The sequence below is a fragment of the Rhagoletis zephyria genome, unplaced genomic scaffold, assembly GCF_001687245.7.
Source record: "Rhagoletis zephyria isolate East Lansing unplaced genomic scaffold, Rhagoletis_zephyria_1.1 Rzeph_scaffold_00091, whole genome shotgun sequence".
NCBI classification, from domain to species: domain Eukaryota; kingdom Metazoa; phylum Arthropoda; class Insecta; order Diptera; family Tephritidae; genus Rhagoletis; species Rhagoletis zephyria.
Window position 1 is genome coordinate 463,093 of NW_016157175.1, and position 20,164 is coordinate 483,256.

General features: G+C 32.8%; 1 protein-coding gene across 9 annotated transcripts; it reads left to right on the forward strand.

Annotated features, from left to right (window-relative positions):
* Positions 1 to 457: 457 nt before the first annotated feature.
* On the forward strand, positions 458 to 17,894 carry mxt (Eukaryotic translation initiation factor mextil). 9 transcript variants are annotated; one of them, XM_017630973.1, is made up of 11 exons: positions 458 to 543; positions 3,076 to 3,699; positions 3,783 to 4,026; positions 4,237 to 4,308; positions 5,069 to 5,129; positions 5,801 to 6,159; positions 6,226 to 6,299; positions 6,365 to 6,629; positions 6,696 to 6,839; positions 6,908 to 7,026; positions 17,713 to 17,894. In XM_017630973.1, the coding sequence occupies exons 2-11, from the start codon at positions 3,307 to 3,309 to the stop codon at positions 17,842 to 17,844; spliced, it is 1,863 nt and encodes a 620-aa protein (XP_017486462.1). In that variant the 5' UTR covers positions 458 to 543; positions 3,076 to 3,306; the 3' UTR covers positions 17,845 to 17,894. The 9 variants fall into 9 exon arrangements, with proteins under 9 accessions (XP_017486462.1, XP_017486445.1, XP_017486416.1 ...); XM_017630956.1 differs by having other exon boundaries at positions 5,801 to 6,299; XM_017630927.1 differs by lacking the exon at positions 17,713 to 17,894 and having other exon boundaries at positions 5,801 to 6,299; positions 6,365 to 6,533; positions 6,564 to 6,629; positions 6,908 to 9,010.
* The last annotated feature ends 2,270 nt before the right edge of the window (positions 17,895 to 20,164 follow it).

The following is a 20,164-nucleotide window of genomic DNA, read 5'->3' on the forward strand; positions in this document are numbered from 1 at the left end:
TTTTCACTTGGCTGGCCGAGATTTCTTCATTTTAAGATTTTAGAATTTTTGTGTCGGATTGACAAAGTTGCGCTTGTTGGTGATGAATTTGCGGGGAGATGTGCTGCGGTTGTTTTTATGAATGAATTTACTTGGCCTTGAGAAATATGCGCATGCGTTTATGAAAGAAATAGTTATTGTTGTATTTGAGTATGCGCGTAATTATGTGCATATGTATGTATGCTGCCGTGAGTTGTAAATATGTACATTTGTGTGTATGTGCGTAGTATTTTGGCAGTAATATGCACATACATACATATATATGTATGCATGTAAAAACGTTATCAGTTAATGGAGTACGTATGCATGGGGGAAATGCATTTTCATTTGACTCCAAACTCTAAATATACGTTCTCTGTCACAATCATTTTGATTCACAGTAATTGCAGTCCACAGCCAATTTATCGTCCACAAAATTTTGCACCCTTTGCTTTGATTGGATGCTTCATCCACTACGACGAACGGTGAAAAGTTTTTCTCTTGTGTAAATTTGCAGAATTTCTGGTAAGTTTCCCCGAAAAAACGCGTTTCTTTAAAAAAAAAAACACTAAAGTGTTAATTTATCGTCGGTAAATGAAAAACAAATGATATATTAGAGCATGCCTTAGTTTTTTACAATTACGAATTTGTGAAAATGTGCGCCGTCGTTCTATTATAGAGCGCTGCAGCAGCGTCTGCAACAGTGGTGGCGCAAGCAGCCCATAGGAATAATAGGCGCAAAAGAAATCACGTCTTTACCGCTTCAAAAAAAGGATGTGTTTTTAAAAGTCACCTGCCGAAATAGCAGTTAAAAACTACAAGCATGTGGTTTCCTAAAACAAATTAAACTGTATTCCTAGAAAATATGCACCGTGGCATTGTGGTTACTGCGCAATCTAATTGACGCTGCCAGTCGGCCGACACCGCTGCTTGTGTCGCTGCTTTTTCAATTGTGGCTGCTTTGTTTTTGTTTCTATTTCGCTGTGTCGCTGACAGAGGTGCTGAGTAAATGAGTTTTGTTGCTATTCTCGACAATGATTCAATTGACTTGTATTGGATTGGGCGGGCGTTGAATAAGGTGGAACTGGCGCAAGAATATGTTGCAAGTTCATGGTGGAATAAAGGGCGAGAAGTTGGAATTAAACGCTCTTAAAATGAATCCTTTATTGCTGGCCTGAAATGTAACGACTGTGGCGATATCTAAGTAGGTACTACTTATCATGTGGGTGTGTGGGCGGGAGTCTTTTTGTGTGAAACGCCGCGGCCAACTTCATGGACAAGAAACGAAAGTTCGGCTGCTGGCACGCTAGCCGATGCGACGGCAACACGCAATTATAAGCGTGCTGTTTGCTGTTGAGACCTTCAGATGATTCATGTGTGAGCAATTTTGTATGTTTATAACTGCACGGGGCGAGTATTAACTTAATATACTCTTTGAAAGAAATTTATATACGTGGCTAATAACTACTCTATCAGATGGGTTTAGATCTAAAAGCAATTGAAAATAAAACCGACTTTACTACAATTTAAATAAATCCTTAAGTACCTATACATTTGTATGTATTTATAAACTTAAGTAGGTAATTGCACTTCGTATGTGTCAGCCCGTGCCGCGACAGTGCTGGGTACTTAATTGAAATGCAACGCATGTCATCACATTGTTGAAATTATAATTCCAATTGTCATATTCCTACAACTAAATGTGATTTTTGTACTCCTTCCGCAAGCCCCGTGCGGATTTGTGGTTTTATTAGAAGAGAATATGTATGTACATAGGTATGTTATTCATACGGCGGCAATTTATTTGACCAATCATTAGATTATAAGCGACTATTTTAACTATACGAAGGCACATCAAAGCCATAAAAGGAGCTACATAACTACTGGATACCTACTCATACAAATAAATAATTTCGCATATAATACGATTAATTTCTAAAACGTTTTGGATTTTATTCACACCAGATTGGTAAACAACGCTAAGTATCAGGATTAGGCAAACGATTCTTCAACTTTACCGTGACTTTTTATCAATCATCGCAAAGGTTTTGACGCATAAAAGCCATTTAGAGCACAAAAAACTATACAACCAGCCATTTACCTGCTTTAGTTTTACTCTATATCAATTTACATTGCTCGCTTGGCTTTGTAGTAAGCAAATAAAGATAAATTTCCATTAGCTTCCAAAGCTTTGTTTTGTAAGAAGATAAAGTGGAAAAGCAGTAAATCTCAAAGAATAGACGTAATATACCCATAGCCTGCATGCACATACAAACCTCGGCATTAGGCATGCGGAAATGAGTTATCAGTCTAATTGAGATAGACAACGCAAGTGGCAACGCACAAAATAGCTATAAAGAATTTGCGTTATTACCAAGATATTTAGCGTGGAGGTGTAGAAATAACATTGCTGGTATCTAATAAATGCAGGGGAATACAAAAAATAAGTGGGACACTAATAGAGTGTAGAGTAGCAGACGAGCGGAAATATCCAAGCAACGCGACTAAAGCGACTCGAACAGTCAAACGCCATCGCCGCCAGTCAACTTGCGGATGTCTGCTGGAGAGTAGATAGAAAAAAACGGAAGCAGAGGCAGCGCATATGACACAGTTATTATCGTGGTAGGGCTTCAACGCTAATCAATATAATAATAATAATAATAGATTGACGCTTACAAATATGTTAGTGTTTGGAAATACACTCGGCGATTTGTTATTGCCTGCCGAGGGGCGACCGCTATTAGAAATTATTGTTATATTGTTTTTTTTTTTATGTTGGGTTGAACCGGGCTTGAAACTAGGCCCTGCGGAATGGTAGGGCGCACTGCTAACCCCTTCACCACAGCGGCCGCTTGTTTATATGAGAAATACAAAAACAAAATAGTCTTCAAAACCTACAAAGTTAGAGGCCTAATAAATAATTCGACATGGTAAACATTTAGCTGCGTACGCCTACGTTTGCCCGTAAAATTGTCGTTGACCGACACTTGCGAAAGCCCATTCATACACATAATCTAAAAATTATTAATTGTTTTGAATTTTTATTCACTCTTACAGGGGGAGGTGCGAACAGTCGTTTGAGATAATCTCGATTTTCCTTCAATTTAAATTGAAGCATTTTTTATACAAGAAAATTACTTCAAACACACAGCAGCAATACAAACAACTATAGTTCCACGCTAATAAAGAATAAAAAAACCAAAAAATATCAATTGAACGACGAAATCAATTAACGATTTTAAACATTTAATCAAAAACCCTAACTCATCCACAAACAAACAAAAAAAAATGGCGCACATTGGACGTACAGTTAAAAATGTTGAGGCGCCACGCCCATTAAAATCACAATCACGCTCATCACTGAAAAACAACTACATGCTGATCGAGGAGCTAATACAATTGATTGAGAATGTTGCGTTGACTCTACAATCGGGCATAAACAATACGGAACCGATGGCTGCGCTAGTGCAAAATCTACGCATACACGGACCACAATTGGAAACTGTATCTAAAGATACATTAGACCGTGCATTCGTTGTGTTCCGCAATGCTTCGCAGGACGAACGCTTAAATATTATGACGAGACTGAATTTGCTCGAATTGATAGAGTTGCGCGCCAAAGGCTGGGAAGACAATGGCTTCAATTCGTACTACAAAACCAAACAAGTAACGAACATCGATGTGAGTTTAATTTTTATTTTACCTTGCATCTCTCCTGTATTTGAAAAGTTAATTTGCTAATTTTTTCATTTGTTTCATTTTAGCTAACCGATGGACATGTTGATCCAACGCAAACCGGGTTCCTAAGCACCTCCCCCACATTTGGTGGGGCTGGCGCCGCTGCGGCAGCAGCTATAGCAGCTGTTGGTTCGGCGCAGCAAACACAACTACTGTTGGCACCGGGTGAGGTCATACGAAATTCGGGAAAGTTTCCGAAACCAACTAAAATACCAGGCAAAACTTATTGCAAAGATGAAGTGGTTATACGCAATGCAGATTCGGGAAAAGGTATATATATTTGTAATTTATTCAAAAAGTTAGCAAACAACTTTTTCAAATTACTATCTATGAAGTGCTGTGTATGTTGTACTACAAGAAACTGTGACTTATACACAGTGAATATTTACATACGTATATTTTTTTTCACATAAACTCTATTTAATTACTCTCAACTCTCTGTGTTTTGCCTGTTTTCTTGGACATGCGTGCGCATAAAAGTAATGGGCATTAAAGGCAGACGTGTCCATATGATTGAGGAATTAAGTGAAACGATAATTTCCTTCCAAAGAGGTAAAAAATACAAAATGTACACAAAGTTTAAAAAAGTTTGCTTAAATCAGCATTGTTAACCGCATACCTTGATGTAAAAGAAAAACATATTTTTTAACAAATTCCGTGGGCTATGGCACTGTGTACGCTATTAACATTTTTTTTGTGGTTGCTTGCTGCTTTTAATCACCACTTTTGCATACGCTTCAATGCTGCAATAGCTTTAAGAGCGATAAGTTTAATTTTTCATTTCACTAAAATAAAGCTGAAAAGGCAATAACCAATAAAAAGATTTGCAAATATTTCATGTACTCAATTCATTTAACTTTAATTTAATTAATATTTGTTTATTTTGCATTTTCGAATTCTCATCTCATCGATGTAATAATTTCATGAAAGCAATTTCACACATTTTAAACATTCTGCATGCAAAAATACAGTGAAGCAGAAACATACATACATACATACAAATTAAATACATACACCATTTCACACGCCTGCATTGAAGCAACGAAAAATGCAGCTACCTGTAAATACTTATGTATATGTACATACTTAAATAAGCAAAAAAAATCATCTTAATTTTGCATTGAAATTTTCATTTTCATACTAAAAATATTTATCGAATGCGCTGTGGCTCAGCTTGCTAGTGGCTGCATACTTTGAGGTGGCATAATTTTGTCGTTGTCATCCTTAAGTTTATAGTGATCCTGCAAGTATGGGAGCCACTGTTTTGCTGTAGATAAACATTAATAATTTTTTCATAATTTTCGTTCCATAGTAAATCCTGGCGCTAAGGAACGTTTGGTGCAAATTACGGGACCGACTGAAGAAAAAATCAAGTAAGTTCTTAAAAATCTGCTCTACATTGAATTCGGTCATAGTCAACTTCGATCAGGTTTGATGTTTTACGCTCAAGAATGGTAGAAAATTAATTAATAATGTTGCAAATAAAAATCAACTGCCACAGGGCGAACATATTTAAATTATCCCCATTCTTAATAGTGCTTGCTCAACTTTTTAATTTTATATGAATTGAATAGTCTGATTTAGCATAAGCCTGCCTCTAGCATGTCTTTCAAATCTGCTTTCAACAAAAAGTTTCGTTTTGACTAAAAGGTGGTTTAACTTACGGCTTTGACCAAGGGCCTATAATTTTTTGGTCGCAAGCAATCCAACCTAACCTCACTTTCCTGGTGATTTTTTACTAAAGGATAAACTTTGCATAGTGTCCAATTTTGATTATTTTCGTCTTAATCTGAAAGCTCCATTTTTTTTGAATATCGGAAATAATCATTGAGATACATAGTTATGAAAATTTTCAATAATTAAACATATTGTGATTATTCTTGAGAGCTGGAACTAAGCTTAAATTTCGTAAATTTTCAGTGACTTTGTTAAGTATATTGCGTTCACATCCCTTTATTAAACTTTTTGTGAGTGATCACTCTTTTTCAATCTGCATAACTTTCAGACCAAATTTTATTAATTCATTTTCCTCTCACACCTCAAGCTATGCCAAACAACTCATCGAGGATACCATACGTCGCAATGCCTCACCTGTACGTCTCGATCCAATTATTAGTAGCGGTCATGCTGGTGGCGGCGGCGGTGGCTCTTGTTCTTCACTAGCGTCTTCCAATTCTGATGATGCCGTTACGCCACGTACACCAGGCGCTGGTGGTGCTGCCACAAGCAGCCTAGCTAATCGTCTAAGCTTCAATTCGGCGCAAAATTTCATGACTGGCTCTGCGGCAGCGGCGGCAGCAGCAGCAGCAGCTGCTGCACAACAGCAACAGGTCATGAATATGATGGGTGCCGTCGTTGGTAGCACTTCCACACCTACGGCTGCTGCCGCAGCTGCAGCTGCTGGTAAAGTGTTGCGTCCAAATCAGCAAATGTTATTGCATTCATTTTCCACCAATGATGCTTCTTTAGGTGAATACAAATACACGGTGAACGTGGGACAGCATCTGATAAAAATCACCGGCGATTGTTGTGACCTTGTGCGGGTAAGTAATATATGTGCGCTGACGAAAGTAAAAAAAAATAGTTTCAAATTTTGTTCGTTTATTAGGTTGCAAAATTAGTGCTGGATGATTACTTTAGCAGCGCTGAGTTCTTAGCTTCAGTGGAGGCTGGCGCCGCATTTGATGGCAGCATTGTCAGTCCGATTTCAACACCGTCCACGCCTATGGCTGCACCACAGTTCATGATGGGTACACCCTTGCACGCTGCACCACCGCTAGCAGATAGCGGAATCGGCTTAAATTATATGGCCGCACAGGCTGCCAATAGCGGTGTACATGATGGCGATGATGAAGTATTTGCTGATACAAATGGTTTGCTTTTCATTATTTCAAAAGTTTGCCAGTGAAATTCTATATTTACATGTAACTCTTTTGTAGCTGCAGGTCAAAGCAATGGCTTATCGCGTTCACGTAGAAGTCACTTTTCCCGTAAAGACTCTACACCAGAATCAGCAGCTAACTCAACAGCTGCACGTGGCAAAAATGATAACACCACTGCCGGCGCCGCCAGCGGCGATACGCGTAAGTGTGCTAGAGGTAACGGTGGGTACAAGGACATTCTAATAACATGTTTTGGTTTAACTTTACAGCACGAATTGTACACGAATACGAGCATTTGCTTTACTATGCGAAGAGTCCCCATTCCTGGGCACTGCCAGAGGAGTGGCAGAAAATCTGCGAAAAGTTCCCAGCCATCGTACGCAATAAGGTAACACAATTCAATGCCACAACAGGCACTGTTACTAATACAGCACCGATATTACGTGTTGCTTCCATTACTACCAATCCTACTATTTCTACTCCTACTTCTACTATTACTACTACCGTCACTGCAAATACGACCAGTACTTTGCCAAATATTGCTAGTAATAATAATAATAATAATATAAATAATCTCTATGCTAACGCCACAGTTGGCACCGTTGTTAGTGTCGTTAGTGCTAATGTAACGATTAGTAGTATAAATATGTCCACAAAAACTACAAATATGTTAGCGCAGTCACAACCGCCCACAGTTGTTAGTACAACACAAACACAGGCACAGCAGCAGCCTACACCTATGCACACCCACACTGGTGTCAGTTCAATCGCACACAATCGCCTGGTTTATGAGCTACAAACACCATTACATATCAAGCGAAAAGGTTTCTTTAATCGTCAAATTGTCAGTATTGATGAGGAGGGCTACGATGCGCTGCAACATCAGCAACATCAATACCATACAGAGCGTCATTATAATACTAATGTTAATGCTGCTGGCGCTAATAGCTTATATCACCGCCCCTATGGCCAACGAGCAGATGCTAATGCCAATAATAGCAATAACCAACAAGCAATGCACTATCAACAACATCAACATCACCACGCATTGAATCAGCATCAACAAAAATTTATGTCTGCGCGCCCAGGTACTACCACTCCCAATTTCAATTATGCTAATATGCTATATAACGGCGCTGGTGCACTACCACCGGCAACTACACAAGCGCCACCTACCAACAATGTTTCGGCTAGCTTTAATAATGGCAACAATACGGCTGGTAACTCCACCCTTGCCCTCACCACTATGGATAATAAGCCACAAAAATTATTAAATAAACAAATTAAAATGATTTCCTCTATTACGGAGAGCAGTTTTCCCAATGAGCCAACTGAGGAATCTACCAACAATGCACTTGAGTCTAACGAGAATGTTGAAAAAGGTGTTGATGTTGATGTTGATGTTGATGTTGGTGTTGATGCTGATGCTGATGCTGATGTTGTAGTAATTAGTGCCACTGAGGGCGAAACGGTAAAGGTGGCTAAGAACAAATCAAGTAAATCGAGAAAAATTCGGCGCAACAAAGGAAGTAATGAGGTCATTGAAGTCTACGATAACGATGATAATGATACTGACGTTGAGTTTGTTAGCGAAACAAAATATATGGATACCGAAATTGTCATCACTGCTGATGTTGTGGCAAATCAGAGACGTGCCACTGAGCGACCAAAATTTATGCGTGAGTTTCGATCGAATTCGACTTGCGATTAGTATAAAAATTAGGAGGCAATGAAAGGGAGGGAGCGAAGGTTTTAAAACGAAAGTAAAGTTTTGTCTAAAATAGAAGGGACGTGAGATGAGTAAAATGAGAGTGGAATGCAAAAGTAATTACCATGATAAAAACTTTACAATAATTATAATTTTTGTATTATGGTAATTACGATAGAGGAATACTTTTCTCAACGAAAAAAAAAAAACTGAGTGAAGCTCTCAAAACGAGGAGACATTTTTTTTATAGTGGAGCGTTTGTTAGTTGTGAAATACGACAAACGATTACTTTTTTTTAAGCAATAATTTTTGGGAAATTTCAGAAGGTATCCATTATACATATTTCAAGAGGAAAACAATAAGCTAGCGGCGTTAGTCCTTAGAAAATAGTATTAGTCGTTTCGCGGAAGCAGTGCGAAAAGCCTAAAGCTTTTAAATATTTAAAAATTCGTCTGCATTTGATCCCAGTGTAAAAAATGTCACGGCTTTTTAGTGTTAGAAACCTTAAATGAAATACAAATTTATCCATTTGGCAGCTCAGTTGTCAATTATTTACACGAATGATTGCATGAATTGTTCAACAATACACAATCTCAAAAACGTTAAAAAAAAATGTGTCAAACTGTCCCTATAAAATAGCGGAAAAAACTGTGTGGCATAATTTCTTTTTATAAATTAAGCCATCAAATTACATAGGTACATACATACAATATATTTTTTATACATAAAAGTATGAGGTGAAGGAAACCAAAGCAGCGTACACATGTTTGAAAAATTTGTTCCTTTTAGTTATTATTAAGATCTTTTATTTGATAAAAAATTAAATTTTATCTGTGGCATGCACAGTTTTGAAGTTAATTGCATAATAAAAACAAAAAAAAATATTTTAAGAATTTTACCGAAAAAAGCGAAGCTTCTAGACTACCGAATAATCAGTTTTGTGTAACTGTAAATGAAAAGCAAAATGAAATTAATGTATTATACATTTAACTAATCTGTGTTTTGGCTGTGAAACAGATTATTATTAACCAGAAAAAATAAAATAAAAACTTGAATTGAAATGAAATATATAATTTAATGCAAAGGCAGTAAACTTGCCCAAAATTTTTGAAAACGAAAAAAAAAACATGCATTAAAATTAAACAAAATAAAACACAAAATCGAGTTGAACACAAGTTTCACAAAAAAAAAAATGTTTTGCAAATTTTGTAGTTTTTTAGTAAAGTAAATATGCAAGCATTAATACGGTAAAATAGAAAATACAATTAAGCAATTACAAACACCTACACACACACACACACAAAAGCAAACAGGGCCCAGTTTCGTGCAATGATATAAATTTATAAAAATGTGGAGAAATTGAAAATTTATTAAAAAATTATTACGTGATTTTTTTTTTTGCACTTTAAGGGCTGCATTTATAGTGCGGTGTTAACTCACATTCGTCGGTAACTTTCAATTTTTGTTGGGGAAATCGATAGTTAATTGCCGATTTTGAATTAACTTGCCGCTGTGAAGAAGGCTAAGATTCTTTTAACGCGTATTATACACTTTTTGTAACAAAGTTCAGCCAGTTTTTTTTTATTCCAACGAACGTAAGCTTTGTTTTTGTAAAGCTTAATCGAATTACACGAGGGGTTTCCCTTTATTTTTTTTGGCAAGCGTAAGCGCAAATTAGTTTTGAGGTATGTACGAATTTTGCTAACCACCAAAAGGCTTCCCTCCCAATAGGCAATTCAATGAATTCAAGTGCTTCCTAAGGTTGGCGATACACAAATGGACCAAATACTATATAAATACGAATACGAATATGCCAAACTAAATTTTGATTGAAGTAACAAAAAAAATATATATATTAAGTTAACTAACTTCTAACTTCAATTTTGATTTGCTAAATATTAAAAAAAAGCTGCTCATTTCGATGAAGTAAAACCATGACCCTTCTTATTCTTCTTCTTTATTGGCGCTGTAACCGCCTAAGCGATTTTGGACGAGCCCAAAACAGCACGCCAGTCGTTACCAGTGACCCTAATCGTTACAATTTAATATGTAGGTATTATTTTATAGCCTTAGAAGTCATTTTTATTTTTTCGGTCATATATAAATGTTTCAGTTTTCAACCATCATAAATTAGATTATTTGAAAACTTAATCGCACAGATGAAAACCATAAATATTTACAGAAAGAAATTAAAAAAAAAATAAAATAAAATCGATTGAAAAATTTGCAACCTCAGTTCAGCGGTTCGAACCGTTTTAGCACCTTTGGATTGCTACGTCAAAACTTTTTTTTGTCTTTCAACCGGGATTTCGGTCCGGGAATTAAAAAAACTCGGTGAAAATTTCATTTTGAATATGGAAAATTGCGGTTTGGTCAATAGATCAGTTAATTAGTAGAAAAAAGCTGTTAATCCGGTTCAAAACCGCTTCACGCCCCTCTTAAAAATTATTAACTAACTTAACTGAAAAATTTATCAAATAAAAATTGTAAAATATTTATGAAGATCATCGAAAAAGTATACTGCCTTATCCTGAGTTTTGCCTGAAAAAAAGTTCACCCGAAAATTTGTCATACGCCCATAGTAAAACCATGGAAACCAAGAGGGAAAACCGGTTCGGGGAAAATGAAACTCATGATAGGGCTGATAGTCATAAAAATAAAAATCATAAAAATAATATAGAGAAAAATTAAAATTAAAAAATATCGATCAGAAATAAAAACCTTGAAATATCAATAGATAAAATAATCGACATGTATGTATGGGTCATAAAATATCGATCAAAATTTAAAATACAGATAGATACATTAGGTATTGTCGAAAAAATCTAAAAATAGCGATAAAAAAGCATTCGAAAAATAATGTCACAGAACATCAATCAGAAAAAGTAGTTAAATTGGAAATCATGAAATATCGATAATCGATAAAGCAAAAATCATAAAGTAAAGTATTGATCAGAAATTATTTGTAAAATAAAAACCCTAAAGTATCATAATTCATAAAATCATCTTAAAACATTGATAACAATTTATCGTAAAAAATCAAAAATACCGATACAAGGTTATCAGAAAAAATAAAAATCCTAAAATATCTGTCAGAATTAATCTGTAAAATAAAAATCATTAAATATTGAAAGCAAACCGTGTCGTAAATATATATCAGAAAAATACTGAAAATCAATACAAACTTATCGAAAAAATTATAAATGGATACAAAAAATTATCGGCAAAATAAAAATCATAAAACATAAATACAAATTATCGAAAAAATTAGAAAAAAACATAAATAAAAAAGTCCTAAATTGAAAAAATTATATCACTAAACATCGACAAAAATGGCAAATGTAAAATTTCACAAAATATTCATAAAATTAAAAATCAGAATATCGATCAAAAACTGTACCTACATAGCACACTGGTAGAACATTGCGTATGAGTAACTTTTTCCCAGCTCATACATACATACATATGTATATCATTATAATGTTCATTCCAAATGAATGATAAAAGAAGTTCACCCCGATTAACTTTGATGGAACAACCATTCTTCAATTTGAAGATTCATTCATAGTGACGGCACAAACGGCAAAGAAAGTAGACCATACATCCCCGAGTCGTAAAGTATTTTGCAATGCAATTTCGAAAGAAAAATTTTGTTTCGTTTTCTTACATTTTTCTTAAAGTTGGATACTACTTATCCACCAGATCTCTTTTCAACCTAACGTACCACCCTAATGCCAGTGAATTACAGCTCACCAAAAATTATTAAACTTTTGTTTAGGAATCATTTTGATTATTCCAGTAAAACTCTTTAAAACAATTTGTATTTCCGAATGTAAAAAAATCCGAAATTGCCTTTTGCTAGAGTACTTTCTACTGAGGGGTTTACGGCGAGCTTTTTTTTTTTTTGGTATGCAGCAGTAAGAAAAAATAGTAAGCCTAATCTCGGGTTCATTACTCCGATCCATATCTGTGGTAGCACTTGAATTCAGCCTCAAAAACAAATGCTAGATTATTGGCTTAAACTCCAAAAACTAGAAAGAAGCATTCTTCGTAGAATTGCATACGATTCTTTCGTTGGAGATTTTCGAGACCTCTTCTAGTTTAAGGTAATACACCTAATAAAACTAAAAAAAAAATTCATTTAATGTATTATGCACTTCAAAGGTGCACAATCACAAATGCATACATACATACATAAGTATAAGATTTGTGCATAATATGTATATGTATTAATACTATATTTAATAAATTTTATTTAATTATAAGCACAAATGCAATTACTTTTAAAGATATTTGATATAATCTTTGACGTCTTATGTGCATATTTTAACTGCGTATATGTATGAGTATGTAAGTAGATATAGCATTGGCTGGCACACTACTACTTTTATCGCTTAGGTTTTGCTTAGGTATCACCTAAACATAAGACCGTATTCAGTTGAATTTTAAAAATTGCAATAAAGAGTATTTACTTAGATATTTTATCTAAAAAAAAATTTTGGAGAAAACGAAACAACTACTGCTTTTTACCGCTTTATTTCACTTCTCACATATGGATTTAATTGAGCTCATCGTTCGACCAGTAAACTAAACATGCATGCTTTCAACAGTATATACACAAATGGTACGGACTTGTTGTTTTTGGTGGTGGAGTTGCTTAAAAATTCATAACATGTACATACATATCATAAATAGCAACATCATACAGATAAATATGTTTCACGATTCCTTCCATACATCTGTATCTGTCGCCAGCATTTATAATGTCTTTGTGTCAATGATGAAATTTAAGAGAAGAAATGAAAAACTTTTTAAGTTAAAAAAGGAAATGGTAATTCCGAAATACTTTTTGAGCTATTCTAAGCAAGCTAGTTCCTCAAAACATTACTTGGGCTATTTTGGGTTAATAACGACGAAATAAGCTGCCAAAAGTTGCAAATTTGTTTATAGAAAATTCAAAACTATTTTAACTTTTGACTTGCATCCCGAAGAATTAATTTAACGACAATATTTGTTTAGTTTACATTAGACTGGGTCGCGAGAAAAATTGTAAAGTTTTTTTTTAAGAAAAATATGATGTGGATAAAAAAGTCGTTGGGTGTTTTTTGTAAGTTTTTCAAAGTCATTTATATATATAAAAGCCAATTAATTATATATTCTCCCTGCTGTTCGACCACAATTTGTAATTAGGTAAGCTTCCCCATTTGTAGAAGGATCTTTATTCATTTGTGAAAAACAAAAAAAGGTACTGATTTACCTCCTCTTCTGAATTATTATTCAAGGCAAGTTAGTTATTCCACGCAAGATGTATTTAAGTAAATGAAACAATTGGAAGTCTTCCGGCACAAGTTCAGGCGAGAAAGTTGGGTTTGGCAAAAATTCGACCTAGCTTTAGTAAATAGACGGATAGCTAAAATCGTGTGTGATTCCAGGTTCACACAGGTGATTCCAGGCAGGTTTTGACGTCATGGAACACAACTCGTTTTAGATTGACAAATTCAGGACGTTTCTGGATGACCGATACATTTAAACTGCACTTTTGAGGGACAGTACTCATCTAAAGTGATTGTTTTCTAAAAATTCATAAACCAAAAACCTTTTCCGATTCCCCTATATTGGGAGCATCATAGCCTTCCTTTGATGAAATTCTAACATAACTTTGGACCACGTTAACCGATTTCTATAATTTATTAAAGGAAAGGTGTCACCTCACAGGTGGTCACATATTAATTTGTTTTAAATCCGATCATGGGATCATGAAGACATCAACGATAATCTTAAATTTTTATATATGAGAGATTGGAAGCCAGTTTTGTGTTTTGCTTAAAAATTACTAGTTTGCTTAAATTTTTTAAATTTAATTTTAGCTTGTTTTATTTAATAAAAATATTTTTTATTTAATTTTTAGGAACTTTTTTTATTTTTTCTTTTTTAAATTTAGTTCTCTTCTCAAAGAAAACTATTTTTTTTTTCCTTTAGTTTCAGGTACTTATTTTATTTTGTCTTTTTCTTTTTCAATAGTTTTTTTTTTTTAATATAAAAATTGTTTAATTTTTAGTTTTTATTTTACATATATTTTATGTTTGTGTGTTTTTTGTTTACGATTATTTTGAATTGTTTACATTTTCATATTTATTCTTATTGTTGCGAATACATACATATGTTTAGTCGACCAGGCAAATCCAAGATTGTAAGTTGGGTTTTGTTGTACGTTTCGAATTAACTATTTGTGACGATATATATGTGTATGCGTATTATGTTTTTGCACTCCTTAAGATGCCAGCCGCTGTGTAGTGGTTAGCAGTGCGCAATTTCGCTCCGCAGGGCCTGCTTTCAAGCCCAGTTCAACCCAACATCAAAAAATAAAAAAATAAAAACTTTTTTTCTAATAGCGGTCACCCCTCGGCAGGCAATGGCAAACCTCCGAGTGTATTTCTGCCATGAAAAACGGCTTCTCATAAAAATACAATCGCTGTTCGGAGTCGGCGTAAAACTGTAGATCCCTCCCCTTTGTGTGACAACATCAAGGCGCATGCCACAAATCGGAGGCGAAATATCGACAATAATAAACAAAAAGGAATTTAAGACATCCAGTTGTTTTTTTACCCTCGGCCTAGAGCTCAGAAAACAATTAAAAGACTTTTAGAAACTTATTTCATTTTCTTTTTTTTTTTAATTTAATTTTCTTTTAGAATGAAATGTACACTGGCAGGTTCTGTAATTCACTTCCGAGTGAATTTCAACAAGAGTCAATTTGAATTGAAAGCGAATTTGGTTGAAATTCACTCGGAAGTGAATTGCAGGACCTGTCAGTATAAATATATTTCATTCTAAAAGAAAATTAAATTCAAAAAAAAAAAAGTTTCTAAAAATCAAATGAAAAAGAAAAATTGTCTTGTTAATATTTTAATTGTTTTCTGAACTCTTTTTCTTTTCCTTTTTTAATTTAGTTTTTTTTCTATTTACATTGTTTAAAAATCTCTAAAACATTAGATTTTGTTTTAAAAGGAAAAATACTTCGTATTTCATTAAATTTTTAAGAACTTATGTTTTTTTATTTTTGTAGAGAAAAATATTTTTTTTTTATCTAAGTTTTTAGGTGCTTTTTTATTTTTATTTTTATTTTATTTATATTTTTTCATTTTTAATTTAAACATTTTAAAATTTTTAGATTTCATTGTTTTAAAAAGATTTTTTTTTCATTTAATAATTAAGAACTCATTTGTTTTTTTTTTTTCTTTTTTATTTTTTTAGAGAAAAATATATATATTTTTTAATTTAGTTTTTAGGTACTTTTTTCTTTATTTATTATTTTTTCTTATTTAAAAATCTTTTAATATTTAGATTTTATTGCTTTAAAAACAAGCATATCTATTTTATTTTCATTTAATTTTTAGAAACTTATTTAATAATTGTTTGATTTAGTTTTACACATAAAGTGTATATATTTTTTCTGATTCTTAGTTTTTCTTGCTAATAAAAGAAAAATATTTTTTTTCCATTTCATTTAATTTTAGAAAATTATTGCTAAAAGACAAACAGAAAAAACGCTAAGACCTTCTAGTCCGGGAGCTAGCGACAATTTTTAGTGAGTTATTTTATCGTTGATAAAAGTATGATGAGATTTTCAATATAATCACATAAATCACGAAAACCACTTACACCGAGTTAGCGGGACAACGCTTTCGTAGAGCATTAACATTGTGTAATAAAAAACTAAAAAAAAATACCCTTATTTTATCGTCGTTGGCCTATTGTGTGGTTATCAATTAACATTGGACAATATATATATATATATATATTTTTAAGTCGGTTTTTTTTTTTTGCTAAAAATTACTTGTTGGAAATTTATGTTTGAAAATTTTTTTATATGAAAAAAAATGTCAAAAATCAACGGTAAGTCCAAGATACTTAAAATTTGCCCGGTACTTTACTAAAATTTGATCGGCTACAAAACTGAATATCAAAATTTTGTCTAAAGACGCTGATCAAGAAGTTAGAAATTTTGGTCAAACTTTGCAGAGTTTTCATAATTTTTGCACAAAGTCTGAAATTTGAATTTATATCGTGTTTGTTAAGTAATCAGCTATAATTTCATACGAAAATAATAAACGTTAAATAAACTTAAGAAAAACAGCCAAAACTTACTAAAGTGTCGCGCCCCAGTTTTTATTTGGTTCGGTTTTGTTTTTTGCTTAAAAATTACTTGTTTATTACACAATGTTAACCCACCTGACACAAAAGGTCTCACGGTGCAATGTAAGTGTTGTTGTTGTTTGTTAATCTACAGAAGTAAATTTAAGTGCCCGATATGTGGCCTTTGACGATAAAATCGGCACATTTTTACTGTCGCTAGCTCCCGGACTATTCTTGTTAGCAGGTCTTTCGAAAGACGGGAAAGAGCTAGTTGTCGGTAGTTGCCTTCCGAAAGACTGTGGTGAGTTGAAAGACAGTTGACCGAATCGCCCTGTTAATATCTTTTTAAAGTTTGTAAATATTAGATTAGTCCCAATATCGAATAAAGGGGCAAGTTTTGTTTTTTTTTTTTTGTCGGAACCAGACACAAATCAACGCGCGCAGAAGACAGCACTCAGACCACATGCCGTCTTATTGTACTGTTGTAGGCTTACAAAATAATTTTTCATTTCTTAGTGCAATTATTCCTTCATGATATGGAAAACATATTAGTTTTATTGGTTTAGGTCTGCATTTAACCTCTCTTCACTGCGTTTATTCATATTTTATTGTAACTTTTATTTTGATTATGCTGCTCACTATTTATTTTATACTAATATTGTCTTGTTCATAATTTTATTGTTTATTGGCTTTTATCATTTTTTTTTATTTTCATTTTGTTCTTTTTCGTTGTTTATGAATTTTACATTTACACTCAAAAAAAAAATTAGCATAATACATCTTTTAAGGCATTTGGCTCTAAATGCGAGCATGTCTACTAAAATAAAAAAAATAAATAAATAAAAAATAAAAAACATTACATACACACAAACCAAAGGTATATTTAATAGCTGCGTACATTTCAAATAACACAATCATTCATTTTCAACGCTCTAATCTGCATTCGCACAAGCCATCACCACCACCACCACCACCACCTCCATCATAACCACGCTTCATCGTCACGCTTAAGCCAATAAGTAAACTTAACTATTCTCCTAAATTTAAGGTAAGCCAAATTTTTGTGACTAACAAACTCCAATTTGCCCCACATTGCAATTTCTATAGTTTTTTACATACATTTTATTATTTTCTTTTAATTGATTTCGTATGCTCTTCACACTCTACACACCAGTACACGCCGATCTTATTTGATTTTTTCCTTCTGTTTCTTTTTGGTTCACTCTACAGGATTTGGCAGATGAGAGTAATCGTTTCGATGGTGAAAAATATTTGGAATTGGTTAAATCGGCGAGCAAACGAAATATCGCTTCGGCCAGCGATGAAACGAGCGCCGATACGGAAAATCAGGAAAACGAATAAGCAAACGATTTCATATTCACCCTTTCTTCTTTTTTGTTTTGTGAAAAAAAAGAAAAAAAAAATTTTAACAGACGTACTATTCGAAAGTAGTAATTTTTGGTTTGAGACACATTTATTTTTTGTGTTTTTTTTTTTTAGTAAAATTATTTGCAAATTTGAATTGGTTATTCAAATTTTTTTAAGCAAAAACGAAAATGGTTTAAAAAAAAGCAATATTAGATATTTAACTATAAAAAATGCGAGCAATACAATGAAAAAAATGAAAAAAAAAGCCCAAAAGGCAAAAAACCTAACCAAAAAAATTCGGCTACGCGAAAAATTTTCAAGTAAATAAAAACGAAATTTATTATTCTTCGCATTTGTTTAAAGCGAAAATTTTAAATATTGAATAGTGTTTTTTGTGTTTTATGTTTAATTTAACGAAGATGAACTCATTTAGATTTTTTTTAGAATATATTTAGTGACAATTTGATCAGTGCAGTGCGCATAGGAGGTGCGAAATTGTGAAAGTTTTTATTTTTTTTTTTTAATTTTGATGATACAAGAATTTTTTTTATTGAAAACGTGTACAGTTTTTTTTTTTGCAAAAACACTACATAACACTTTTTCGGACTATCTTTAAAATGCAATTTAAATTTTAAAATTTTTTAAAATTGCATTTTCCTATTTTTGTAGCCTGTCGAGCGTGGAAAATGTAATAATATGTATATATACTCAACAATCGATTAAAGTTCAACCATTCCAATTCGAATATTCGTTTGTGCATCAAAAAAGGTATTTTCTCTTTTACTAAAAAACTTCCGATTTTAATTACTTAGTTACCGAGTTGCTGTTTGCTAGCGATAACTGACTGACCGAAAAATGGAAATCCAAAAATAAATACCTTTTTTTTTATTAATTTTTCAAAATTATTTTCTACAAAACGCAAACAATGTTGTTTGCTCCCACGTACTTCTCTTACGATCGCCTATTTTTTCGCCTCATTTCAACAGCCTAGCCCGCCATGCGTATTGCAGTGATACATTTTAAGTGCAACAAACCTAAAAAAAAAAAAGAAATAATCGCCTAAAATATATTAGTTTATAAAACGTATAAGCTTATGCATTTTTTAAAGAAGAAGAAACAAACGAACTTGTTATTTATGTTGTCATAACATACAACTATTTATCTTTCATTTATGTACGTAAAAATTGAACTTAAATGAAAAAAAAAACATTTGAGTGCTTCATTTTTTTCACGCGCGCGTATGATACATACTCGTAATACATACATACATACATATATTTGTAGTAATTTGTGTTTTGCTTTAACAAAACATATTTGTGAATTTTTAACATGGTTTATTTTTTTTTTTAATTTAATTTTATTCACTTTGAAGATATGTTGTATTTAAAATCGATGCCAAATGTAAAAGCTGGAGCCTTTTTTCGAAGAGCAAAAGTTTGCACTAGAAGCGCAAACGTTCATCTCACAAAAAAAAAACAAAGTATTTCTTTTCTAAAAATGTTTAACTTTTTATTATTTATAAATGTATATTCTTCTTAACTGATTTTGAAACTTAGTTTATTTTTTAAACTTTCATTTAACGTATTTTTATGCATTCTTTGGAATTCTCAAAATATGCCAATTAAGTGTTTTGTTTTTTGTCCTTATTTAATTGAAAAAATATATACATATTTGTACATTAAAATGCATAAAGATTTGTTTATTCAAACTCTGCTTGGCAAGCAAAAAGGTAAAGCGTCTAGTCTATGTATCTAAAAATGTAATTTTTGTTTCTGTATTACTAATGATTTTTTTTTAGTACTAAATCAAGTAAGGATATTTTATTTAAACAAATTGTTTTCTTTTGACTAAATTACTCTTACCCTTTTTAATAAAGCAAACAAAACGAAAGAAAATATAAACAGTTTTTCCTTTTATAAAAATGAATGCCTACTAAAACATTGTAATCCAAGATGACATGAGAAGTGTTGAAGATGCCCAGCAGATCGAGAATAAAGTAATCGATTTTATCAATCGAAATAAATAAGATCAATTGGATGAAGCGTGTCCAGGAAATAAACTGAGTTCGCGTATTCCCTACCATCGGAAAAAGTCAAACTTAATAGAGAAAATTCCAGAAAGGAAGAAGTTAGCAAAATATATCGTAATTCATATATAGCGTCACCTGAAATGCAAAAAAACGTAACAACATCGTAAATGAAATGGAAAAAGTCGTTAAATATTTTTTAATTATTTTTTTCATAAAATGATGTGCGGAGTTGTAATTCGATGAAATCCGTCATATATGTAAATCAAAAAGTAAATTTTGAATTTT